This window comes from Drosophila simulans, chromosome 3R (genome assembly GCF_016746395.2).
Source record: "Drosophila simulans strain w501 chromosome 3R, Prin_Dsim_3.1, whole genome shotgun sequence".
In the NCBI taxonomy this organism is placed as follows: Eukaryota; Metazoa; Arthropoda; class Insecta; order Diptera; family Drosophilidae; genus Drosophila; species Drosophila simulans.
Window position 1 is genome coordinate 6,666,958 of NC_052523.2, and position 27,648 is coordinate 6,694,605.

At 41.0% G+C, this 27,648-nt stretch overlaps 1 protein-coding gene across 19 annotated transcripts in view; it reads right to left on the reverse strand.

Moving 5' to 3' along the window:
* The window catches only part of LOC6727447 (dystrophin), a 136,888-nt gene that overhangs the window by 15,462 nt on the left and 93,778 nt on the right, over positions 1-27,648 (reverse strand). For 13 of the 19 annotated variants that reach the window (XM_016175593.3, XM_016175599.3, XM_016175597.3 and 10 more), the window contains 5 exons: positions 26,389-26,561; positions 22,890-23,040; positions 21,198-21,321; positions 18,560-18,717; positions 10,273-10,323 (listed from right to left, as the gene is read on the reverse strand). In XM_016175593.3, the coding sequence (XP_016034028.1) occupies positions 10,273-10,323; positions 18,560-18,717; positions 21,198-21,321; positions 22,890-23,040; positions 26,389-26,561 (657 nt within the window). The remainder of the gene's footprint in view (positions 1-10,272; positions 10,324-18,559; positions 18,718-21,197; positions 21,322-22,889; positions 23,041-26,388; positions 26,562-27,648) is intronic. The other 6 variants (XM_016175581.3, XM_016175589.3, XM_016175582.3 and 3 more) reach the window with 1 other exon arrangement.

The window sequence follows — 27,648 nt, forward strand, 5'->3', positions numbered from 1 at the left end:
GGAAATTTCATGCGGCAAAATTGAAACCACAAAAGTCACTCAGTGGATGCCACGCCCCCAAACGTCAGTGCATTTTCAGGGCTCAAACATATGCGAGGGAACATTTCCATTCAATACACTATATGAGGCTGCCTGGAATTGGCGTTGAAAAATGATATCAAATTTGTATTTGCCTGGCAAGCAGACACACTCACACACACAAACAGACTTGTCGCGCGGCAAATAAACTGAAAGCGACTGACAAAGCCAACTTGGCAGTGCATTTGGGCCAAGTTACCCAGTTTCGGTTGCATCAAATGGCATAAAAAAGCAAAAGACTTTTTGATGGCCAACAGACTTGTGGACTCGCCCATGGCCAGCAATAAAAGTCAAGAGTGCCAAGCGACATGGAACAATTTATCACAGGCAAATGATCAAAACAAGGCGAAAGGATCGCAAAACGGGGCGGAGGACTGGTGGAGTCCTGCCCTCAGGCAATGGGCGTGGCACTGAAGGCTCTCGCCGACTTAAAACGAATTTTCATATCAATTTCGACTTGGCTTTCGCCAAGGAGTGGGTGGCGCAGGGGAAACGCTTCGGATTCAATTGTTGAATTTTCCGCAAAGAACGAACTTGGCCGCCGGCGAAAATAACGTGGAAAATTTACAAGATGTTTTCGAAGCGATAAATAAAGTTGCAAATGTGAACTGCATCAGCTGCTCCGTCGACTTCCTTAGATCCCTCAACATCCCTCCGACCAGAATACCCTCCGTTCTGTCCATTCTGTTCAACTGCTATTGAGGCTTTTGGAGCTGCATAGCTTCGTTATGGCAATTTGCCTCAAATTGGTTGCTCTACGCATTCGCACAAATTGGGACTCTCTATCTGAGTATCTGCATCTGTGGCGGGCCAGCTAAACTGGTTCAAAACTGTGTCTGCCAGGCGAGCTTTAAGACATGTTTATTGGCCAGATACAAATGTTTCCTTTGGGGATTGGCGGCGAGTGGGTGCAGTGCTTCCCCGTGTGGTCCTGCTTGCAATTAATCGACCAGGTTGGTTTTCCACCCATTCAAGCTGCTCCATTTTAAGGTTTTCCCTTTTACGGCCGACAAAGACTCTATCGCGCCAGCGGGAAAAGTAATTTTCGCAGCATTTTATGGCCACGCATTTGGATTAATAATAAATGCAGTGAGTTGGTGGGGAGCAGCGCATAATAATATACGAATATTTATGGAGCTAGTAAAACGTTATGAGAGATTCGCTTATGACAGCTGCAGGAGCTCGAAAGGCACGAGAATGAAATTAGTTCAGACTACAGACATTGAGGTTGGCAGCCATTAAAGACCCGACCCCGTATAATCTATTCAATTAGAAGAGTTGACCACCCGGCGGCTGGAAAAAGTGGGTGGAAAAAGTGGGAACAAGTTTGCACGTATCCCCCATCCGGAAGAGGGACGTGCGTCTGTGTGCATGTCCTGGCCATTGTTTGTGAAAATTATTTTATAATCATTTTATCACATTTTCCAACCAACCTGCCAGCAGCAGCAGCATCAGCAGCACAAGTTGAGTTTTCACTGGCACACCGGCACACCTGCTGCCAGGATAGAGATCCTCTATACCCGGCCAACAACAATGCACCGAAGGCTCTAAGCCGAAAGCAAAAGCATGCTGGCAACTTTTGCCTTGCCATTGATGGCCCACACACAAGCACACACACCCGTACACACACACTTATGGCTTTGAATCTTCATTTTCCTTAGACAATGACAAAAATGGAGGATAATAGATAAAATTAAGTGCAACTGCAGCAGACAAGGAAGGAAGGAGCATGGATATGGCTGGCTTCTTGTGGGGTTTATTGTCGCCCTTTTGGCGACGGTGGAGAAGGTGGAGCTGGTGGCGGGGAATCCCACCCCGAAAAAAGGAGAGTCGGGCCAAGTCATGGATGCCATTAATAAAGTGCATTGAATTGGCTGCACGGCACTCAGCAGAAAATGGTGGCTGGGCTACGAACATTTACCTCCTTTTTGGCCTGTAAAACGTTTAGCGAAATTGTTGAACAAACATGGAGTAATGGGCGAGTGAGTTATATTACGGATGGGGCACATAAAGCCATCCCATCGATGGGAACTGTGCGATAAAATGCTGTGTTCGACATTCAGCAATGTTTTCTTTTCAAATATTATCGGGTTTTGGTATTTTCCCGGCATGAATAGCTATTTATAGGAATTTCTTTAAAAATGTTTAACATTTAGTAAATAGGCCCATGGAAAACAGTGATTAAACCACGGAAATTGTTTCAATTTTGATTAATAAAAACGTTTCAGACAAGAAAGCAGTATTATCACAAAACTATCAGAGAAAGAGAATTTAAAACCTGAATTAAACATGAACAGTTCACCCAATTGATTGTGTAAATCCGGAGTAAAATGTTCTACGATAGTAAACAGACCTTAAACATGGCATTACAGGTTTTAAATGTATCTGGTCCATTTATGGAATTAAGCCACTTCCGCTCTGATATAAACTCATCCAGCGATTAAGAGAATCGAAGACCTGTTATCGTTGTCACTTCACTTCCCACATTCCAATCTCTGGGAAACTTGGCAACAAGCTGCCGCTAACCAACTTTCATTAAACCAGGGGCGCAATTTTAGTTCAACAAATTGAATTAAACATTCTGGGAAGCACTCGAAACCCGGCTGCTCTTTGCGAAACCTTTAACGCCTTTTGATGCGAAACTTTGCGTAACCTTTTAGCCGGAAAATTCGTGGGAACTAAGCAGCCGCTTTAAGCACAAACTTTTCAACGGTAATAAGAATAAAACGAGTTTTAACCTTTGCCACCTCACCTCCCCATCAAATTTCATCAAAATGTAGCCGCAAAATTTTACGCCAATTTCAGTTTGAAGAGCAGCCGAAAAGGGATCGCGTTTGACACCTACGCAAGGCACTGCAGAAAGGATCCCCCAAGGACTCGCTCATCCTGGCCCATCATCTTTATCCCGGGAACAATAATAATTTTTAATGAGTTGTAAAGTATTTTTACAACTCTTCTTTTACTGCACGAGAGGCGGAGGTGAAAGCGAAAGTCGAGCACCTGAATTTGTATGCCATACGGTATATTTATCGTGTATATTTTTGGTTGTACATTATTTTTGATGGCTCAATTTCCGTTGCGGTGCCAACTTCCGTGCACCGCCTTCAATGAGCCGAGCTAAAACACGCCCAAAAACCAAAACAGCCTGAAAAAATGCGAAAAATGGAAATCCGAAAACAAACAAGCTGGTTTCAAGCTCGGAAAGTTGGCTGATATGCGTGATTAAGCACTGACAGATGCCCACCCCTTACTCGTTTTATTATTTTTCCTCGTTTTTTGTTTTTTTGCACCAAGCCCAGCTTTACATGATTGTTCTCCCTTTATTCGGAGACAAAAAGTGAAGCAGAAAAAATAATGATAAATATGCTGGAATCTATTTTGGGGGCATTTTGTAGGCGGGTGTGTCACTTAATGACTTTTCTGCTGAATGCCAAATGAACAAGTTCCGCCGGGGGGAGCTGGAAGTCGGATGAGGTAAAAATGCTGGGGGATCCGATGGAGTTGCTGATGTTACATTGTTCCCAACGCGATTTTCTGTTGAAATTCAGTCGCCAAGGTAACTGAACGAACTGGGAGATGTCAGATTGCTTTGTTTCGCACTGGTGTTATGTTAGACAAAACTGAAAACGATACGCTTTTTGTGTACCAAAAAGGCGGATATCTATCTGCCGTTTACCTACTTAAATTCGAGTTAATGAAAAAGGAGTTCAAATGACTTGTCAAGAAATCTACAAAGTGTATGCTGTCAATGCAACATTAATAATACGCACTGACTGGAACATCGGTTCGCTCTCTTTTCGGAAATTAAACCATTTCATTTTGAACTGACTGGAGGTAGACAAATTTATTTCCAATTTCCTGATTTATTTCCTCCTCCTGCCTTTCTATACCCATCCAAATCAGCTTAAAAGTGATTTTGTGCGAGTATTTTCCCCGCTTTTGTTGGATGCAGTTCACTAATTAAGTGGATCTAAGCGCTTTCCAAACAACCAAATGCGAATGGCAGACAAAACGCTTTAAAGCCTCTCCCAAGAGCCAGACATCCGAATCGATTGGGTTGGGAGCTGGGGCAAAAAGCGGAGATCCCGGGGGAGTCTATACTTCGCTGGCTGCCTGACTGGATGGCCATCGTAATATATTTGCATTAACCCAGTGACACATTTTGACATAATCTGATTAATTGGCGTGTAAAGGAGAAATAAATTGAGCGGCGTCTAATGAACCGATGGCCGGAGGGAAGATGGAAGTTGCTAGATGCTAGATGCTAGATGGTACATGGTAGATGGCGGATGGAAAAGGCAGCTGGTAACAGAAGGAGACTGCCAGATGGCGCCGGACCGAAGAACGCCCACATGATAAGTGGATGGATTTCGAAAGGGGACTGCAACTATCTTCGCCTCAGCAATGCAATAATTTGCCTTAACGAATGTTGATAGTTTTTCACTATCTGGCTGAATAAGGACACTGCGCGAAAAAGGTTCTGAGCCAACAAAAACGATTGATTAAACACTGCATAGTGTATATTCATAAAAAAAAGATACAAAATCAAATGAGATTTAGATTTTTTAGGAAGATGCCTAATTTTCTTTAGCTATTTAGTAAATTATTTGGTATTTCAATTGTTTTATATTATTGAAAATAACACCACTTTCCTGCCGTACTGATTAAACCATCTTGCATTTTTCCTCTCCAAACTCCATGTCTAATAGCTAATTGATGTCAACGGCTTGGCGGCAGTGGCAGTTGAAACCAGGAAGATTGAGCAACCAGGCCAGACCGCAAAATGTAGCTGCTCCTACTGCTCCGACCGACCTGATCCGCCAGATTGGCCAGATCGGAGTGCTCCGCTGGCAACTCTATCAAAAGACGTGTCAAGAGTTGGCGGCGGCGTTTGGCTTTTCTTGTGGTGCACAGCGTTTCGGTGTCCCGGTGTCTCAAAGTCCGCCACTTAACCGCCAACGCCGCAAAATCAATCAGCCATAGGATTGAATAGGCATGGGGAGCAGCCACCCATCGCCAAGCCAAGCCAACACCCTATTCTTTCGGCCCTTTTCAATTTATTAAACGACATTTGCTTAGCACTTTCGCCTAGATTTTCTTACACACAAAACTGGTGCGCCGCTGGCCCCAAAGCATCAATTTTTAATTTCATTAGCATGGAGGGCATAGCCTACTTCACCCCCGCTTTCTGGATTTTTCATTATCTGTTTTTCCAATTTGCATTCGCCGGCCTCTGTTTCCCTGCTCGCCATTTTCCGGTTCATGCGTTGCTCGCATTTGAATTTTAAATGATTATTGATTTCACATAGCTGGGTTCCCAAATGAATGGTATTTACAACACCGAATGGCTTTTCAGTGGCCTATTTTTGGCTCAATTCGGTGGTCTTTGCTCAGGGTCAAATAAACTTGCTAATTACCCAAAGTGCATGGTTCCAGTTCTCTAAACAAAACGAAAGGCTAAAGTCTCTTCTCGCTGGATAAAGTGAAATGTAAACAATTTTCAGCGCTGGCTGAATATATATTCATAAGGAAGTAAACAAAAGGTGGGTGGGAAAATAAAAGATTTTGGGTCCTATCTATCAACTGGAGCAATTACTCAACTGGTCAACAGATGTTGCAGATTCTGCTGTTCAAATTAGGCATATTAAAAAATAAATATTTATATAAACATTTTTTGCAGGTGCCTGTTATGCTTTACTTCAAATATATTCAAACGATTAAATTGTATTAGAGAGAAAACCTTACTGTGCAGCAAAAGATTAAGCCAATTTGACCGCACAATAAATTTCTACATCTTTTTTATGTTTATTCTGGATAGACCAGACCATTTTAGATAAAAGCTCTGACTAATCACACTGCCAACCCGAAAAGAAGCCAAAGCCAGAAGCATCCATAAAGGTAATCGGAAAATGTTTATTTAATAAATAAATGGGAGAGAAATTGCGCAGCTTGCAGGTTGAATGGATTTGGTGGGTGAATCAATGGGTGGGTGGCTGTTTTGGTCACACACTGCCAGTATTTATTCAATTAAAATAATCATAAAGAGAAATGTTTATATGGCTGCTGTGCAAATATAAATACAACAACCAAAAATTATTGTTATGCATGTTTGGGTCCAGAGTATGCAAATAAAAATCGATGAAATTAGGTGCAATTGAATTCGAGCATGGATATTTGAAGTGGTAATCGAAACATGACTTTATAGATTTTTTGTCGTTTCTGTGTATGTCTTTAAGATGGAATTTCTCTATTTTGGAACGTAAATAAAACTCCAATTAAAATTGCATTAGAGAGATTGTCGCTTGGAAAAGCTTTTCCATTTGGAACTTCTTTTCCGCTTTTTCTGGCCATTTTATAATAGTTTGGTAATGCTTCACGGCTGACTAAATAGGCCGGATTCGATTTGGTTTGCAGACTTTGATGCGGGCCGAACTCTGACTTTGATTAATGACTCAAATGCGATGGGTACCTGGCCAAATTTTCCCTCAGTCTGCCCTTAAAGTTTCCTCTCCTCTTCTCAGCCAAATAGTGAGTACATTTTCTGCTCAATTGGGTTGTGTACATTTGGGCAAACATTTGAGCTCATTAGATCATTAGGAATCATGAATACTTGACATATTTTTTGATTTGCATAAAACAACAATGGCTTTGAGATCGGCAGTCTATAGTGGCTAGGAACTGTAAGAGTTCGTGGAATTTTAATCAATTTACCAGGACTCCTAATTGAGCTGTCTGCCCAAAAAAAGAGGCGCATGGCATTTAATTGAGCGCAACTGCATAATTGCTCAATTAAAGTGATTGTGTCAGCGCTGCAACGGCAGCAAATGCAGCCGATAAACACGCCACAATTAGTGCAGCAATTTTTTAATTGATCGAAACACAACTGACATCGACTCCCCATTGACAGCTGCCACTGTTTTCCACTTCAAGTGCGTGAGGATGGGCAAAAAAACGTATCTACAGCTAGTTGGCTACGTGAGGAATCGGGGAAAAAACTCCCGCCATGTCTTGGGCCAATAAACCGAATTGTCCCAATCTGTAAATATATATGTTTCACACAGCCACGAAGAAAGAACAATGCCAGCAAAGTGAGGCTGCCAATTCAGATTACCTGAATTGCTCCGTTTGTCAGATACTTTTTCTGTAGTAAGCTTGCCGATAGATAAAACCGGCTGCAAATGCCACTTGTTCATTGAGATACAGAATTTGATTCATGCATTCGACTGTCGAGATGCATTCTCTTTGGAATTTGTCACAGCTTTTTGGCAGATATTTATGTATATTATTCACGAGACATGGGTGCTTTTACTCACTCTAGTATGAGATTCGTTGGGGCACGTCAGTTGCACTTCGAATTGAAGTTTTAGGGTCAAAAGAAACTTTTATGGAAAATTGCCACCAATATTTTTAGTGAGATTTTCTTAGGAAAAATAAATAGTAAGTAAACTTTGTTTAGCAGAACATTTCATGGAAAATAAAATCGACTTCTTAAATCTTTTGAATCGGTTTAAATACAATTTTACTTTATTTACAAAATTTTCCTGCAGTTAAAGATATCCTATCGCATTTTACTTGGCTTAACTTTATGCGCATAAAATGTTATTCGCAGTGAGTTAAATTCCCGGGACAGATGCAGAAGTATTGGAGTAGTCGAGTGAACTTTATTCCACACCCTGACAACGGCGAAAATGCCCGACTTTCTTATGCAATCCGGCAGATACTTTTTAGGCGAAAGGCCCCTCCCCTGTCCTCCATCGAATTGACATGCAAAATGTGCGCTGTGGCGCCAGGCTGATGTCTGAGCTGCGAGTGCCAGCCATTTATTTGGCGCTGGTGGAATTGAGTTGCATTGCCATTTTCCGCCTGCATTTGCCATTTGCAGTCGCATCTGCGAGCCTATAAATAAGCACGTCACACCGTTAGCACCATTAACTGCATATTAATTGGCCGAAATAGACACCGTCTAAATGGCGACAGGACTAAGCCTCGAGATCGCCTGACATTTGCCCAAGTTTAGACAGGTAGGTATGTGTGTTCACTCGCGTTTGCGAATCTCCTCGAAATGCCAAATGGCACTTGGAATGTGCATCGAAGCCACTTTTTTTTGTAAAGAGGCGTGGTGGAAGCCTTAATTGTGCCGAAATAAATATTTACTCCACTAGCGCGTTTTGGCGTACCAATAAATATCCAGCGAGGGAGACAAACCAAGACAAGAGCAACATGTATCTTCCAGATACTTTTGTATCTCGCTCCCGCTCGCACAAACATTCGTCGGGCACAGTACGCATGCATAAATTAAGTGCAATTAGCATAAACAATTTTCAGCTTTTAACTGAACTGTTTGCAATTCGGAACGGAAGAGGGGGTGTCTTAAGTGCGCGGGGGGAAACTTGAAAGGGGGCATGGCGAACACATGGTCGGCATCTAGGGAACAACATACAAAATCTGAGGCAGCAACGCAAGATGTTCTTCATATAAGGACGTGGCCGGAGAGTAAGCTTGTGTGGATAGATTACTTTTCGCCAAATTTGGCAAACACTGGAAATCAGTGGCAGAAAAGTGAACAATTTTGCGGCAATGCGGTATTTATGGGATGCAGTGCGTTTGGGGTACTCAAATGTTGTAATATGGAACTTTTGCATTTATCATTATCATTATCAATATATTGACATATTTTATTGATTAAGCACACATACTTTCTTTTGAAGTGTGGATTGTAATTCAAAGAATTTACCTTAATCGTCACTGATACCAATATTATTGACACTTTATGAACCCGAAATTCCCAGAAAACCTTGCTGCACTCCTCCCCTGGACTTTGATTAACCCCCTGAATACCCTCTACATAACCCTTTATTTGTGTCAGACCGATGATTTCATACTGCAGCTGCAGAAGTTTCGAGTAACAAATTTGGTTCTTCTTCGTTCTGTTGGCGTTCCTTATTCGAAAAGCTCTTCATATAAACACATGCATGTACTTAAACTCCAAAGTAACCAAAGTCCACAGAGCAACGGAACAGCCTTCTTCATCGCAAAACAACAGATCCGAATGGAACGCAATAAAACAGAAGCACATGATGGGGTATCCGATCTCAGTCGCTGGTGTTTGTTTACAGAGTTTTTACATACCACATATGCATATGCATATGGATACGTACAGGCATGTTTTAATATGACGTTTAAATGGCGTTTAGTATGTGAAATGTACAAAAATGTACAAAAATGTCGAGCACATGGCAAGCAACAGCGTCGGTAATCGCGAAATTCGCCGACTGCGGCTGGTAAATATTGTGCACAAATAAGTGAAGCACTCATATAAATAAATAAGTGAATTCGAGAAATTTAAGTGAAATTCGCGAAAGGGGAGACTCGGTATCGGTGTGTCTTGGCAATGTGAAAAGCGCCGGCTCATCAGAACCCGAAACCAGACGGTAAAATATGTGGATGGTTCCTACTGAAAGCAGATCTTTGTGTGGGAACTGGGTCTCCCAATCGGTTATTAAACGGCGCCCAAGGTCGAATCGCTTTGGGGTTATTGGAAATCGTCAGTGTCAATAGGTTGAACTAGATTCCCCGCATGAAATGAGGCAACCGATTGAGTTCGCCTCGAATTTATCCAGCTGACAGCTGTAGAACAATTCCTTAATTGGTCGTTGCTCCGGGGCAGTCAGGAAAATCAAAATATTTTGTGACTCACTAGTAACATTTCGGCTTTCAATTGAGACTCGTTTCTGCGGGAATAGCAGATGAGTTAGGGAGCTTTTTCTTATCGCGACTGTCTGGCAGTTCAAGTGGGTCACCCCCTCCTCGCAGAGTTCGAGTTCAAAATCCACACAAGCTGCTTCCCGCTGTTTTATTGGTCGGCGTACGCAATAATTATAATGGCTTGTCAACAGCTTCAATAAAAAAGCACCATATCACATTGGAGATACGGATCTAGCCCTTAAGACCCTTAAAGTACCAGAGTTATCTGTTATGTTAGATAAATGTGTTACATAGATGATGTTCTACTTGTAACCGGAATGCAAATGGAAATGGGAATTGCTCTTGTGCCAAATGAATATTATTGTTATGGGGTGAGATTCGTTTCATTTCGGGGGCAGGGGCTCCCACCAGTGCTCATGGGTTAATAAAAACAGGAATGTAAACGACAGACAAAATATGGGAAAAAACAAAGAAAAACAGAAAACATACTTTGAGCGTGTTGGAAATTAGAATTTCCGATACAACCGATACGGATTGCGGCTGGAAAAATAGAACAAGAAATTTGATAACTTAGACAGGGAATTAAACATTCGTGCTAGATAATGAAAACTGCAAATGAGCAGAAACACAGTATGCATGGGTGTTAAATATTTCAACTTCAAGCTGACATCATCGCAAAGATCGGCAGGCAATGATATTTGGCAGGGGTTAAGAAACGGAAATCGCCGAAAATTGGGGGCACAGCATGCAGTCCGTCCGAGCAAATAAATTAACGATATTGATGGAGTTTAGAAAGTTTAACAGAGGCGAGAAAAGTCGAGTGGCCGGGCAGATGGCGCCACTGTGCCGCCGATTTGAGTCATATGCGCTCTAATTAACCAACTGACACTGAAATCCATTAAAAAACGAATAAAGGAACAACGACGGTCCGCGTCTGATAAGCATATAACAAGTTATATACGAAAGAACAACAACTCAAACTCAAAGATGCTGAGACACAATGTAAAACAGTAAGCCTTTGAGATGCAAAGATATATGTGTGTATTTCTATATGGAAACACGAGTAACCAGACTACCCATAACACTCGAAATGATGACAAAGATTAAGTGAGCCACATCCAAGGCTGCAACAAAGGAGAATAAGATACGGCACAAGGAAAGACAGCGAAGTAAGAGACAACTTCAACAAATAAAATGAGCAAGACGACTAAATCTCCTTGTGCGCGCCCAACAAAATTCAATAAAATGCAAAGTAAATAATAATAAACGACCTTGCCAAGAGGATATCCTCGCTTCCCCGGGATGTGTATCTTTCCCCTCTCCGAGTTCTCCTTTTCGACATTTCCGCGTGGGATATTAAGCATACGCACCTCGGGAGATTTGCTGCTCGCCGAGATGCAAATGAGATTCTTCTCGGATGTGAAGGAATTTGCAGAACTAAGCCTATCTTCGGATTCTTGGGCATATTAAACGTAAAATGTATAACAGAATGTCAAACTCAAGGTAATAGACTTGTAAAGTGGAGATTCCAACAGGTGGGACTAAGGTACTCATTTAATAAATTATATATATTGTATAAATTCAAAACCTTATACTATTTTCTCGCTGTGCATTTTACCCACACAAACGAGTAACTGAGCGAGTGAGATGGTCACTTTCCCGTAATAATTCTTATAAATACATTTCCACTGCGTTTGCCATATTGTAATTTCTACTCGCCAAAAGCTGAGCTAGCATAATTTTTCTTAACGCCGTTGTCATGTTTTTTAAGCAGTTGTTCCCATCGCCACGAGAGAGAAAACAAAATTACTATTACTATCTTGTTACTATCTTGATTTATGATTTTTAGTGTTTATTTGCCATTTAAGAACGGCGGTGAAAATAATGTTGTATTGAACACGCGCTACCACAAGTTGGTGAAAAGTGCGCACACTTTTAAACGTGACTGTTACCAAGAATTTTTGTTTCATTTATCACACAACACAAATGCACTAAGTTCTGGTGTTATTATACTTTCTGTTGTTGCTTTGTTGTCTTGTGGCCACAGCGTTGACGAAAAATGATTATAATAAATTCGACCTTATTACTCTTGTTACTTTCGTTTGTTTTGCCACAGAAAAAACAAAGTATAACACACCAGAACAATTTATTTTTGCCATTTATTTTTTTTCTCAACGTTGGTTTACAATTGCGGCCGAGAAGGTGAAAATATATCTGGGGAATATTTTTCGCACTTTAAACACTTTTCTGTGAGGTTACGGTTTTTTTTTTTTAAATGATCCTTGAGTTAGGAATTTGATTTTTTTTTCATGGCTAGTATACTTTTTGTGTTTTTTTTTACCGGCAGATCGCGATCGCGACAAAAAACGCAACCAGCTTACGCACCGCCGCTTCGAAAACTGACCCAACAACAAAGCCGGCGAGCGATGGAGAGCGAAGCGCTGCTGCACTCGAAAAAGCACTCAAAAAATACTCAAAAACACTCGGAAAACACTCGAAAAAAACCCGCACTCCCAAAAACGAAACTTGTTCTCTCGCCAAGAACTTGTTGCTCACTTTGCGGGTTTTGTTTATGCATTGTTTATGTCTTCATGCTGCCGCCATCCACTCAACCTGCCTCTCCCACTCACTCGCTGGGTTAACTCATTAAGTGGTTGTCATGTTGAGTGCTCCAATTGAGTGCCACTCACGAGTGTGTTGTTATAATTTTTCAATCTGCCAGATACTGCTGCGCCCCTCCATGGAATTATTTATTGCCGGAGTTTCGGGCTCATTTCGATACAATTTATAAATGCATTTGAATGGCCTGTTTTTTGTTGTCGCCCTTTATCTTCCCGCATTTTTGGTTTGTTTTGGTTTGGTTTTTATTCGTTTGTTTTTATGGCACTTTTATTTGATAATTTACACGCATTTTTTGTGCGATTTTTGTTCTCATGAGACTCGTTTTCGAATGAATGATTCTTGTGACTCAGAACAAAAACGATTGGAAATTTGGGTGTGGGATAAAAAGAGTTTTAAATCTATATCCCTTATAGCTAGCAGTAAAGTATAAAATAAATATTTTTAAATATCTTTGTTTTGAAATATTCATCGATAAGTCGATATGATAAGTAAAGTTTGTACTTCCGTGCAAATTAAAATATTTAAATATACTAGTTGTCTACTATTATTTGGTTTTAAATATATATTTTTTCATTTTTCCTAACTCACGTTAAGTTCCTAATATATTATATGGCAGTCGACTAAAATATGTTACTTTTTTTTTGTTTTTTATGCTTGACGCATAAAGAAAAAGAGAAATGCAAAATTGGTATATAATTTTCCCGTTTGGCCGCTCCACACGTGACAAAGTGTGAAAAATGCCTCCAACTCCGAAGCGTATTTTTCTTTTTCTGGGATTGTCTTAAGCCTACACTTGCTTTAAAAGGCGGGGAAAAGGATGTGGAAAATGTGGAAATTTATGAACTGCAGACGCGACAAAAAAACGACGGAGAGGGAGAGGAGGGTCCAAATCTTCAGCAATAGTTCGTTTTTCTCTCTGTGTGCGAAGTGCGGCCGGAAAATCTATTTTCGAGCTCATAATTTTCTTTTCCAGTCTGCCACCTTGTAGGGCAGTATTTCCTCCATCTCTACCCTCGTGTGAATATTTATCTTTGGCAAGGCGATTTGTCGTCTGCCAAGATAAAAACAGAAACCAAAAGGCAAACCAACGAAAATCCTAAAGCCAAAAATGCATCTGGGAAATCATTCAGTTCGCCTTGCCTTCGGATTTCCTGAATTCGGAAATTGAAATTGAATTCTCTTCCTCTGTCCATACGCTTCTAATTGTTTTCTGAGGTCTTTGCATATTTCCCCTGTCTATTTCGTTTTTCAGTTTTGTTTTGTAGTTGGCACTTATTAATGGACGGAAGATTTCGGAAGAGAGTTCCGATAACATTTACTAATGTATTTAGGACAGTTGATCGATGTTCTCTGAAGGAATGTAGAACTTGTTTAAGTTGCTGGATTTATTTACGTGAAATTTACTTGTTCATAAAGATCTCTGGTTTTTTGTTAAAATATGACCAATATATCGCGAGTATCCCTGTTTTTACAATTTTATGCTCTCCCACCCAGTCCCACTTAATTGGAAAGCAATGCCAATTAGGGAACTATTTCATGCCATATTGTAAGCCCTCTGGCAAATATTTACCAAATGTTTGTTTTTGCACCCCCACGAACGAACGCCAGTCAGAAAGAAAAACATACAATAAATGGCAAATATTTATGAAATGAAAATCCTCGACCCTGCTAGAAGGGTCAACCGGGTGAAATTGGAAAAAGTTGACTGCCGCACAAAATGGCGCCGTTAGCCAATGGAAAAAGGAGCAGAATCGAGCAGAAATATTGACAGGCCAAATGAATTGTCCATATGGTGAGCCACGTTCCAAATAGAAGAACACCCTGTGTGTGTGTGTGTGTGTGGCAATATAAAGCACAACACGTTTGACAATTATACATTGGTTACATTTCGTGGCATATTTGTGCAGTTTGCGCAAACAACAAGAGCGCAATAAAAAACGACGGGATAGACACAAAAAACCAACGGAAAATGGCGCAAAAAGTCAGACAGTGGAGTGCAATATGCGGTTATTACGTTGATTGTGGGCGTGGCAAAGGATCCACTCCCAGTTATAGCCGTAAAAATAAACGGAGAGAAGAAAGCCGCATGGTTAAAGCATTTTAGCGTGACAATCAATTGATTTCCCAGGCGGTTGACGAGAAATGATATATTTTTCTATATTTGACGTGCAATATTTTCCCCATTTTCCACAGCACTCAGCTGCTGTCTTCTGGTGACATTTCTTGTTATTCTGCTTTTTATCCTTGTTAAAGGATTTAATGGCACGGAATGTGGTTTTTATTTGGATTACCATTTCGAAGTGAGGGTGTGTTGAAAGCCTATTCAAATAAATTTATTACCCTCAATTTTATTTTTAAAAGGGATTTTGGGAAGCCATTAAGCAAATAAGTGAAGCACATTACTTATTTCAATTTAAACAATTAAGTGAACGTTAAGCTATTAAATAAATGTTTTAATGTATGTAAAATTCGCATATTTATGTTTTTAACAAGAATTTAATTCATTTTTTTAAGCGAGCGAAGTTTACTTAAACTTTTCAATGGACTGGCTCATAAATATTGCATACTTCTAGGCATACTTCTTAAAATCTGTTACCACTTGATGGGGTTCTGGTCTCGGCTAAGGACAAGTCTGCATGTGCACAATATGTACGAAAATTTCAAAATTGTTTTATTAGCTTTTGTTGGTTACTTGCCCAGTCGGTAATCCCTGTTGCTAAATCAAAATTTCCATAGATAATATTTCTCCTGGTGTCAACCGGGGCTGGTAGTTCGTAAAGTGTGCCATAAATCACTGGCCACCGAGCACAAGCGCTCGCACATGCATCACACACACTGCGTATGAGTGATTTATTAAACTATTTTGTGTCGAAGTGAGGAGGAGTGAGCTAACTAAATTGATTTCATTGTGTGTCCCAGCCTGCATAATAAACCAAACACAAACACAAGCTGCAACGAAAACTTTTAGCCTCAGCAAGGACATTTTTCAGCAGCTTTTACTTGAAGTGGTTAAGCACGGCTAGAGGAGCAAAAGGACAACGACCAAGTAGCAGCAGCAGCTTCGTCCGAGTGACCATAAGGGGTTAAATAAGTTGCCTTCCCATGTCCTGCTTCAATATCGACCACATGTGGTTAAATTATGGCCAGAGCTGACTGCCCTTACACCATTTTCTGCTATTTTTCCAGCAATTTTCCGGGAAATCAATGAAACATATTTCAAAGCGTTAAGCAATTGCTTTTTAGCGTCCATTCAGCATGCCACTGCGGACTGCCAATGCCACAATTTTACCCATTTTAAGTGGACGGTTCTCCGATTCCATTGGATTCGATTGGATTCTCTGGAGCGTGCTCCGCATGGGGATTCACATTCACGCATTTGGAGGAGCCCATCCGCCCATCCCACTGCTCTTGTCGAGCTAACTCCATAAAATTCAGAGTCTCGAATTATTTGCCAAATGAGCCAGAAGTAGTTCTGTGGCATTGTCTGCTCTGACCAACCCTTTTCATTAGCATGGCAGGGCCGGCATTCCACATCTGATTGAGTTTGTGGGTGATTGCCAAGGAATTTCGGCGTGACATTGATGTTGATGGGCGCCATGCATCATGTGGAGCCCAACGAAAGAGGAGCTCGGTAGGCTTGGGGATGTGGAGATGCCTCCCAGTTTGATTGAAGAGCCTGGCTGGGCATTGCATTGAGGTTTGCCGAAGCCAGTACTAATCAAACTTCATTAGGGTTGAATGCTTGATTGCAAGTGCTGGCGGAACTTTCAAGAATCCTACGATTCTGGTTCAATTTCTTTCCCTATGTGCACTGTAATTTTATCACCAGTCATTAACTGAGTAATAACTAAAGTTATCGCTATGTAAAGATGTAATAAATGCCAAGATACTTCAACCGATAAAACAACAAAATGTCAGCTTATTCTTTAACTTCTTTATGAGCAATGTGCACAAAAATTCACTTTCAGGCAAAAATACCTCGTCTTTCTCCCGCGCAAATGAAAATTTCCCGCAAGAACTTTTTATTCAATTAATAGACATTTTCTCCCTGTGGTCAATTAACCAAGCTGACCACTATTCAGTGGCTTGTAGGAGAGGAAGGGTTTCGGTTACTACACTGGCTAAACTTTGCCTCAGCTATTTGGCGACTTCATTTAACGTGGCCCAACCAGGCTTTCATAGAACGGTCGCAAAGTTTGCACACCCTACCACGCACCCTCATTTCTGCCCTGTTCTGCATCCTTGTAATTGTTTTAAGTTGCATTTATTTAAACTTTTTTATATGCCCAGCGCACCAAACTTTCCGATTTTTTCTTGCCAGCAAACTTTGTTCCTTCATTTCTATTTTAATTTGCACTTTTTTCTACCTTTTTAATGCTTGCACATCCCTTTTAATTTTTTCACATTTTTAATTTTGAAAAAAGTTTTCCTTATCAGTAATTTTTGTTTCGCCAGCAAAAAATTAAATAAACATTTTCGTGTAAGGGTGGGCGAGTACTGCCAAAAAAGTTAACCAACTTTTACAGGTGGGTAACGAGTTTTTTAGCCGCTTTTAACTTGATTTTTATGCTAGTCCGAAAAAATATGAAACGCACTACGCTGTTAAGCACTTTCGAGGAGTCTGCAATTTTTCGGGGTGTCGAGTGGCATTGAGAGATTATTTTCCGGCGATTTCCGCTGATTCAATTGGTCGGGAATCGACTGAACTGGAAACCAGTTAAGCAAAACGAATTTATCAAGAATCGTTTGAAAAAGAGCGGCGGTAAACGCGTTATTAAAATGCGTTTAAACAATTTTAGTTCAAGTGCAAATCTAACGAACGAATTTATTTGAATTTTAAACGGTTTTCATAACCGTGGCACAAACACCATATATACGTGTCTAAATATTGGCAGTTATGATATATAACACCGCCAAGTGGGTCAACATTTTGTGTTGATTAGATTTGTCCGCAAAAGGGCAAACAAAAACTGTTTGCCAAAATCCGTTCAAACTGTTCCCAATGGTGCAATTTATCTATTAAAAAGGTCAGTAGACAAATTTATAAGCCTGATCGTATGATTTAGAGCAGAAAGTGGCTTAATAATAGAAATATTAGGTATTGTTTGGTGTATTATTATTTTAGAGTATGATTTCTGTTTTCAAAACAAGCTTACTGATATATTCTTAGTATAGTACTTAGTAGCACTGAGAAAATTCTATTTCCGACTATAAAAGGTAGAACTCAAGTGCCTTTTTTTATGACATTTCTCCTTTTTTCAGCTGTTTGGGGCCAGGATTTCTTGATTTTCATGACTATTGCCTTTTGGCTGTGCTCCATTCCCCTATATTGCTTTCCGGGTGCTCGTTCAGTCTGAAGCATTGATTTTCGCTAGGCTGGCCGCTGAGAATATGCCACCTACAAAAACTCGCACAAAAACGGACGAGTATCGCATACAATATGTGCACTTTATGCGCTTTGATATTTTATACATTTTGTGCCCGCTGAACGAGTTGTTTTTGCACAGAAATGGGGACTGGTGTGTCCCGCCATGTTGAAGCCATTGTTTGCACAGTCTGTGTGACATTTTTATGCGATCAAACATTGTTGCATCAAATTTACGGTGCGTATGAGTAACGACGCCAGCAGCAGACATCCGAAATAGCCTCCTTTTCGGCCCCTCCCCTTTTGGCCATCCCTTGTCAGCCAACACATTCATGCCCTTGCGGTGGAATATATTGTGTTGTTGTTCTGGGACAGACTAAACCTCGAACGGAACGACAGGCGTCATAAAAAGCACACTTGCATTTATTAGCCCAAAAAATGTAGGAAACAAAAAGGACAAAGTATTCGGAGCTGGAAATAAACTTTTTGTTGTGGCCACAGCGAATGTAATTGAATAAAGTATTTTCACAGCGGAAAATGTGCCAAGAATGCCAGTGATACTACTGCCATAAGTTGAACTTTTTCGGAAAAACAAACTAAATTCAATTTCCTCTTGAAAATGCACTTCTTTTCTCCCATCACAGAACGGACACTTAACGAGCAGTTGTAAAAATGGAAAATTACGCGCCCGGTTCGAGTTCGAGTTCAAATTTCCATGAGGCCCCGAAACTCAAATTACGAAAATGTCACGCAGGAAATGAGAGGCAAAAGTTGCCAGTCTCGACTTACCGTCATGTACTCATCCAGGCGATGCTTCCAATTGTCAGATCTATCGATTAGATTGTTCCACTGCTCGGAAAGTTTTCCCACCTCTCGCCGGATGCTGCGTGTTAGCTCACGGCTCTGCTCCTCGGCGGACATGTAACGCGAGTCGGAGTCATGGTTGGCTGCGGGTAGAAGGAAGAGATTATGATAAGGAGACGTTCGTTACTAAATTTATGAAAATCAAGTCAAAGACAAAGCCAGAGACAAAGTTCTGACAAAAAGACAATTGCGCTGCCATTAAATTGAGCAGGATCCCACCAGGATTCCCCCACCTGGCACGTACAGGAGTTTATGAATTAGAGATGATATTATGGCTCTTAGTGTCGGCCCGATGACTGTGCGCTGCCAATTCTTTGGCATCTTTGATTATGCTGATTGCAGGCTGTGATTAAATTTGCAATAAAATAACCTCTCGGACAGGTAAGCTCTGGGGGAAAGCCAGCCGCCCAGAAGCTGAGTGGAAACAAAGGGAAACTCAAATATGATTCGGCAGGGGAATCAATTAGCTGGACCGGGCAAGTTAAAGCCAAAGTTTCGAGGTAAACTCAATTCACATCGATGTCTTTAAGCCATCGATTAGCTGCGACGAGACCGCAAAAACCAACAGAGCAGCTCAGCTATTTCCTGCCACAACAGTAAAAGATGAAAGCCAAAGCCAGTCGTCGTCGGCAGCGGGAAAATCGAAAAGGAAAAGTGTCAGGAAATTTGAAAGACAAACTGACGCGCTCTGCGGCAAAGGGAAATGCAATAGCAGATCCATGGACGAAAGGACCATCTGACTGATAGTCGAGTGGCAGCTGCTGCTCCTTCTCATGCTCCTGCTCCTGCTCCTGCTGCTACTGCTGCTTTATGGACAGGCCAACACAGTCGCTGAGAAAAGTATGGCAACAAGGCGAACTCGAAGTTGGCTAAATCCGAATTTAATTTAATGCACGGACGGAGACAGCGAGCACAACTTTTATGGCCAAAGGAGACGTTGGACAGCTGGTAATGTGATGCTAAGCAAATATCGAGAGTTGAGCTGAGTTTTCCCATCCCGTCGCCATCGAAGTTCCGTTGTAATATTCAAATTCAATTTAAAGATTGAGTTTATCGCTCTGGATGTTTTCTGCTTTTTGCCCGCATCACTGCCTTTCCAGAGCAAAACTTTTCTTTTTCAATTTTGATTTTATAGAAAGAACTTGCATAAAAGTTGATATTTAAACGAATATTGGTTGCTTTTGAAGAAATATCTATAAAAATAAATATATTATTATTGCCATAATACAATAGACACAAATTATAGAACTAATGCTTCGCTATATTTAAAACAAAGCTGCATAATATAAACGTGATTTAAATTGGTTTATATCGAGCTTTAGCTCCTAAATACAAAATAGATCCCATTCTGCCCCAATTATACTACTAATACTATAATACTAATACTGCCAAATAATAGGCATTAAAATTCATTTGAGTCGGTAAATTCCTACTGAAAAGGAATGGGTAAAATCAAAGGCCACAAAACGATGGTGTGATGGGGACTTGGCCAAATCTCTCCCACAGCTGATGGCTGGCACTAATAGCGTACTAATCGCCCTAATTGCTCTGGTCGCAATTATCATTGACGCTTTCCCAGCCTCCCAACGCCCCCTGATGCCACAAAAAAAAAACCAAAACAAATCCCCAACGAAGCTCTAACCTCCGCCACCGAGCTAAATCCACACAGCCATTTGCTAAATTGTTAACTAAAGTATATAAAAAAAAAACTACGATGGCAACTAAAGCCAGCTCTGAGGTTTCGTGGGCTTCGGAAGGGGGTAAACGTGTGGTGGTGCAAAATCAATTGGCAATTCTCTGGTTGGCCAACAACAGTTGTCTACTTTTAGGCGCTCACGTTCCGAAGTACAATCCTTGGATTTGTATTCGCAAGCGTGCTGGTGTGAGTGCGAGTGTGGTTTTTGAGCTTCCTAAGCTTTTGTAAAATAGTTAAAGCAAATTCTTACATGTTAGTTTTTCGTTGATTCGTGAGAGATATTCGACAGAAAGTTCAATCAATTGTAAAATGCTCAAGGGAATGTGAAACGAAGTGGGCGGTGGGATAAAAAGGTGAAAAATCTTGCTGAATTCAATATGAAGAAGGATTGCAAGAATATTCATTTCAAGTGGGTTAACTATTAGAGGTAGAGTTTTCCTTGGGCCAAATTTTTAAACCAAGTTTTTATAAAGAATCGAACAATTTTGAATTTATTTTATACCTTAGCTAAAATGTAGCTTCCTTACTTATATTTTGGTTAGTTATTAATAAGAAAGAATATGTAGTGATTTAATTAGGACAATTTAATGTAAGACATATTTATTCAGATCCTTGCCCTCCAATAAAACCCTTTTGAAGAACGTGTCAACGAACTCCATAATAAGTATCCCATTACCAGGAGACTCTATTATTCTACGCGAATTTTATAGATCATGATTTCCCACCGACCCTAACAAATCCAATTTCGGTTTTGCGCCACAAGACAAGAGCACTTGACGAGATTCATGGAAAACCTTTTTGTGGTCCCCTTAATGGGTAGTTTAGCCGGCGACTTTTTAGTGTGTCGTTGGTGGCCATAAAACTTACCCTCCGTATCGCTGGTATCCGAGACGGCTGCTTCGTTGGCGATGTACTGACGACCGCTCGTTAAATTGCTCTCGACAATTGGCCGCTTATCCTCCAATTGGCGGCGAAAGGCTTTATGATCGTCCTGCAAGTGGAAGGGCAATGAATGCAATACATGAATGAATGAAACTCTTGTGCAATAACTATATATATATAAAAGTATGTTTAGGGTTTTCATGATATTTGGTAGCCGTCTGAAAAATACAGTTGAAGTGGTCAAGGCCCATAAACTATCAAGGGAATGGCATCTTCTGCAGCCCGGGGCAATAAATTCTCGTGTTTAATGCATTTAGTTGGGGAATAACAAAATGCAACAATATACAACTACGGACCGAGAGGGCTGGACCCGGACTTTTGTGGCCGTTGGCTGAATCCTTCGTTCGCTGGCAAATAAAATCTTCAGGCCGAAATGTAAATGTTCGGCAGACCGTAACTTAGTGGCAGGCAATAGATTTATACACTGCCCCCCTGCTGTTAGCCCCCCTTTCTCTTTCCTCTCCACGGGGTGAAAGTTGACTCATTTTTTTCGCCAGCTGCTCCTCCGCTCACATGTTTCTTGGAGCTCGGAACTGGGTCTCTAAGTGGGGCCAAGTGAAATTCAAGTGCCTCATGCTGTGTTAGACAGTGTTTTCTCATTCGGAGAGTGAGTGGCCTGGCTTGGCTCCTGCCTTACACTTTTTCCCTAATTCCCTTACTTCCCTTTTCAGACGGCAGGTCCCTAAGTGATTTCGCCCCATGTGTGGCAGGATGTGTGGAATCGTGCGAGTGTGTCCATGTTTTTGACATAACAAGCATCATTTAACAATTATTTAAGAATTCTGAGCCCAATCGTGGCCGAGGTCGAATACGCAACTCGGTCAAGTTGATTCTATTCGAAAGGAGGTCTTGTGGCTATTTAGCCGAAAATACCAACTAAAATCCGGGTTCTCTTGCAAGCCATTAAATACATTGATACGCTGGTACCTTACAAAAACCACATAGAGATTTATGTGCTTCTCTGCAGGAGTAGAGAAAGATTAGGATTTAATACACGCTGGCTAGAAAGCAAAATCCTAGCATTAAATATTTAAACGTGATCGACCCATGATTTTATATTTAGAGGGTGAGTTTGGATTACGGATCGAATTGATTTTACTACAAACTCATTAAATTATGCCATAGCAAATAAGTTGGGCTACACACAAATTTTCATTGCGCTTCAGCAGACTCGGAATACAATTGTGCAAATTGCAAACTGATTGCATTGTTTCCAGTCTAAACTGTTTACCCATATCAAACTGCAATTCCCGGATCAGTTGGAAATTGTATTTACGCTCAAATGAGCTTGTACATGGCTTAAATATACCTAAGGTATTTGCCGAATATTATTTAATTAGGAACCAGAAAATGTGGGACCGAAAATGCAAAGTGGCAGCTGGCCAAGTCACTTTTGGCATCATTAAACCCAGGACCTGAAAATGTGTCAAGAGACCACGCAGGCCAAAACTTCCACACAATTAGTTGGCCAGGCGGACAAACAAATTGAGGTGCAGCCCCCGGGGAGTTTCAAGTAAAAATAAAATGCAAAAAATGAAGAAAGTGGTATAAAATTGGGTCGTTGACCAAAAAAGTGGGAAATGGAAAAAGGTCTCATGACCCATTGCCAGGACTTACCAACTGTTTCTGTAGACTGGCGGCATCGCCTCGAACGGGACCCAAGCCCAAAGTGCTCAGTTCGGTGTCCTTGCGGATAACCCACTCGGTCAGTTCGCGGAGCGACAAGAGCAGGGCGTTCCAGTGCTCCGAATTGGACTCCAGGCGATTCCTGCAGGGAAACAAGGGTAAAAGGCTGTTAGCGATTGTTTTAGACAGGGCAGACAGAATCAAAGCAGCTTTACATTGCGAAAAAATTTAAAAATAAATATAGAATCCTTAATAAATGCAAAAACCCCGATTATGGATAAGAAAAATATATATTCGTAAGTTATTAGGGAGCAGGGATTAAAATTAATTACAACGCTGAATATTGTTTTTATTACAATCAATGTCAAAATAATGAATATATTTTAAATTAAATTATCCTTTCCTCTTTTTAAATCTACTTAATTCTGCTAATTTCAAAGCTTATTTTATTTTTCTCAGTGCCCACGAAAGTGCTGTAATAATATTAAATTTAATTTGCACTTTAGAGCAGACGAGGAAGCATCTGTGCTGATTGCACCCGCAAAATGTCAGCGACAATTTGTCTATTTCCTTGAGTTTCCGCCCGCCTTCCGGCACTTCTCGTCCTGCGACTCAATGGCCCGCTCCTCGTGGCCCACAAATTTCCTCCTTAAGTGAGGTCTATTAAAGTGTCCTGTTTTGGCATTTGGCCGAGGACCCTGGCACAGGCACAAATGGCACTGGTCTATGCTAAATTTCAGCTGTCGCTGTAATTGTGAAATGCCATGACATTTTATTCACATTTTATTTCGTCCTGGCATATTTTCGACCATTGTACTGCCATGCCGAGGGGAGCAAGAAATAACATAGGGAAAAATCTGAAAAATCTCTAGCCCCGCGACCCGGTAATAACAATAGTCACAGCCTCATTGTCATCACATTTCTCCCCGCTTTCCCTAGTTTTCCCGCGACTCGCAGCTTTTCCGCGTGGAGTTTCCTGCCCCTCGACCTTTTGTCTGTTTATCTTTGGCGAATTCCTTTGGCGTGCTCATTTCATTCTTTTATTATTTCTGCTCTGGTTTTGATTATAATTAAGGCTTGGCTCTAGCACCTTCGTCTTCGTCTGGAGCGGAACGCCCGCTCCTTTGGGCTTTCCTTCCTTTTGCCGCTTTTCGCTCACTTTCGCTTTTCCTCATGCAAATAATAAAAGGAAATAACTTGAGACGGACAAAACTTGGTGATTTTTCCTCAAGTTTCAGTCGCTTTATTGTTTTCTCACTTTGGATTTTATTTCTGTGAATAGGCTTTGGACAATTACTGACGTGGGACAGACAAATTGTACGGGAAATTGATATGGGTGAAAGTTATAAGAGAATTGAAGTGACACCCCATTGGTTATAATAAATTCCAAACAATCAATATTGAATCCTTTTTCTGAACTTGATATGCTTCTACAGCTATAAAATATTAAGACAACGATGACCTAACAGGTTTTCTCTATTAAAAATGTAATAAAAGAGGTATCTTGATTTTATTTAAGTGCTTTTCATAAGCATATTGATTGATTACGGACATTCCCACACATCCATCACTTTGCTATAAATCTGGTCGTGAAAAAATACTCGATTAAATCATTTTTTAACCCGCGAAAAGAAGCTTAAAGAGAAAACGAATCCATAGAAAAGATACGGGTTCATCAATCTTCTCCGCAAACACGCACACACAACCATACAGCTCCCATACAGCAATCAGCGAGAATGTGAAGGGGGAATAAACCAGATTCGGAACACCTGTAGAGATGCCGCACGCAAAAAGTTTGCACAGTTCAAAGCCAACGAAACTTTGCGCATAAAATGACCCAAAGCCAAAAAGTGCCACGGCTAATACAAACGAACAGCGAACAATGGCCAAAATCAAATAGAAAGAGGAAAAGACGCAGAGGGATTGAGGAATGGCAGCCACGGTGAAACTTTTCAAGTGCTGTCCAAAATATTTCGCAGGAATTTATAAGCCAACAAATCCTCAGCGCAAACAACGACTCCGGACAGCGGGTCGGAAACCAAGCCAAACAACAAAGGAAGTGGCCCCAGTTTAGCCCACGGAAATGTGCCAGAACGTCAGAATAATGAGGGCTGCAATTTGGGCGGCGGATGATGAGGTGGATGAGGCACTCTCGAGGTGTCATTCGTCATCTTGTCTGTTGCCTTTAATTGAAAAACATTTGAGCAACATGCCAGGGGATCAGAGTAATTATTCGCAAGGAAGCATACCCTATAACAACATTTAACAATAATAAATAAAATATTATAATAAATAACTTTAGTTATTATTTTATTTACCATTTTATATTTTCTTGAATAAATCTAATTGTTAGGGTCATAAAGGCTGATCAAAGCTAACTTTCTCTTCTAGAAACGTGGACAAAAACGTGTTGCCTACTGTTTTGGGCGCAACATCACGTATACGCCGTGCTGTCTCGGTCGATGGATAATTGCCATTTATATTCATTATGCGATCTCGCCGGCTCCGCGTTGAGCGAATTTCTGCGTGTCACCACCATCATCATTATTCATTTCGGTCCACTTTTGCCATACCCAATAGCCACCGCACCCCTTTTGTAAACATGTAGCCCGACTTTCATCATCGGCAGCATCAATATCAACAAGCGTCCAATATTTGTGGGCCCAAGCCAAGCTTTTATTTATGAAATGGGGAAATTACAAACACAAAAAAAAAAACAAGAGAAACAAAAAACAGGACAGGAGGACGAAGGATACTGGGCAGTGTTTGCACACGATTTCATCAATGACACAGTGTCCATGGACCAGAGCTTTTCGGACCTTCACTCGTTTCCATCACTTTTCACGCGTTTCGTTTTTAATATTGATTTTCGTTCGGCTCGCGGCTTTGTCAGCCGTAAAGTGTGTCCCCTTTTCATCTCGACCACGCTGCTGACTGCTCGCTTTTCCGGCCACCATTTTCCCATTTTCAGCGGCACAAAGTTGCTTAACCCGCGTGGCACGGCAGACACGAAGGAGGGAATGGCTTGTTTTCAACTTGTTAAACAATGTCGCTGCACTGCTCGTTTTGTGCACGGCTTAATGCGGTTTAATTAACACTTAAAGCAGTTGTGGGATAAGTATTTTATTTATCCGTAGCTGGCAATCTGACTTAGATTCGGCTTAATTCATCATACGCCCAGTTGGCGGTTTAACAAGTCCCTGGGCAATTTACTAGCCTCTCAACTTCATGCTCATTTAAGCACTGAAGCCAAAAACTACATGGAGCTACTTTAATTCTATTCAGCTGGGTTTCAAGCATCCTTGGGCGGCAATCAGACCGCCCCCCTTTTTACATCCACGAGCATAAACATGGCAGACCAACAATAAAAGCAAAAATGGTTTTTTTTTTCAACCCCACCACCCGGACAAACAATTCAGCAGCAGTAACAGGAAGGCAAAAAATGAGAATCGAGGTTGGCTATGGGAAACAAGAAGTCAAAAGCACTTACCTGATTGCAATACTTTTCGATTTTAAATTATTCCAACGTTGATTCATTTCATCGAGGCGACGCTGCAGCATAACCGCATCCTCTTGTGAGGTGAGCGAACCCAAAAGTTTGCGGCCTGTTCCATCGAGACGATCGTAAACCACGCGATGGGTTTCAATTTCCGATTGTAGGTCCTAGAAAGAGCAAGCATAAAAGGAAAATGGAGCGTGAGTCGGAAAATGCTAATAAATGTGTGTGTGGGTTTATATTCCGACAAATTCGACTTAACTATTAAAGCCATGCCATGGAAAAACTAACCCAGTATTTGTTCGAGGCAAACTCGTACAAAGCCCGGGCGAGTGACAAGTATGAAAGCTCTCCACCTGGCCAATTATTAACCGCATCTGTCCCAGTTGTTATTTTCGACCCCACCCATCCTTTTATCTGTCATATACTCGGTGTTTTTCCACATTTTTCCTTAACCCCTTGGAGCCTGTCGCATGTCAGATGGAATTTTAGTCCCGTGCTCACAAAAAAGGGCTTAAAATGTTGGCCGTTTTGGTTTCTCGTTTTTGTATCGGTTGTGTATTTATTTTGGTTTCTGCACAAGTTTTTTGTATATATGTATTTAGAAATATGTAGGACCTCCCCTCGCTTTCTAATTTCCTTGTTTGTACGCTTTCACTTACACTTCCTAGCCAACTTAAGCGTTTATTTAATTGTATTTCAACTAATTTAATCAATCAATCAATCAATCACTTACGAAATATACCAAATAAACTAATTAAAATTGGAATTAGGCGATGGCACACAGCACATCAAATAATTGAAATGGTATTTCGAGACTTCATCCTGTGCAGCCATTTCTGCTTTCTCCCCTTTTCCAAAAATTTCCCGGCGTGTGTGTGGGTGTGTGGGTGTTGTAAGTGAGTGTCTCTGCGTGTGTGTTTGCTAATTAAACCTTCATTAGGAAGCTCGTTGCCTTTGTTGCCAGTAAACAAAAACAAGAAAATAGAAGGCAAGAAATCCTAGCCAGCAAAAGGACGTAAAATTCGTCGTTCGCCTGCGTGTGTGTGTGTGTGTGAGTGTGCGGAATGAAGCTCCAATTAATTTGGCTTATGCATGTCACACACAAATACGGCAACACGCATGCACGCACACACACAAACATCGCGATTCAATTAATGCGCAAAAATTGTTTATACGCCAATAGAGCGGAAATGGAGTAAACAAAAAAAATCAGTCAGAAAAAGGGGCAACGCAGCACGAGGCATTTTTAAT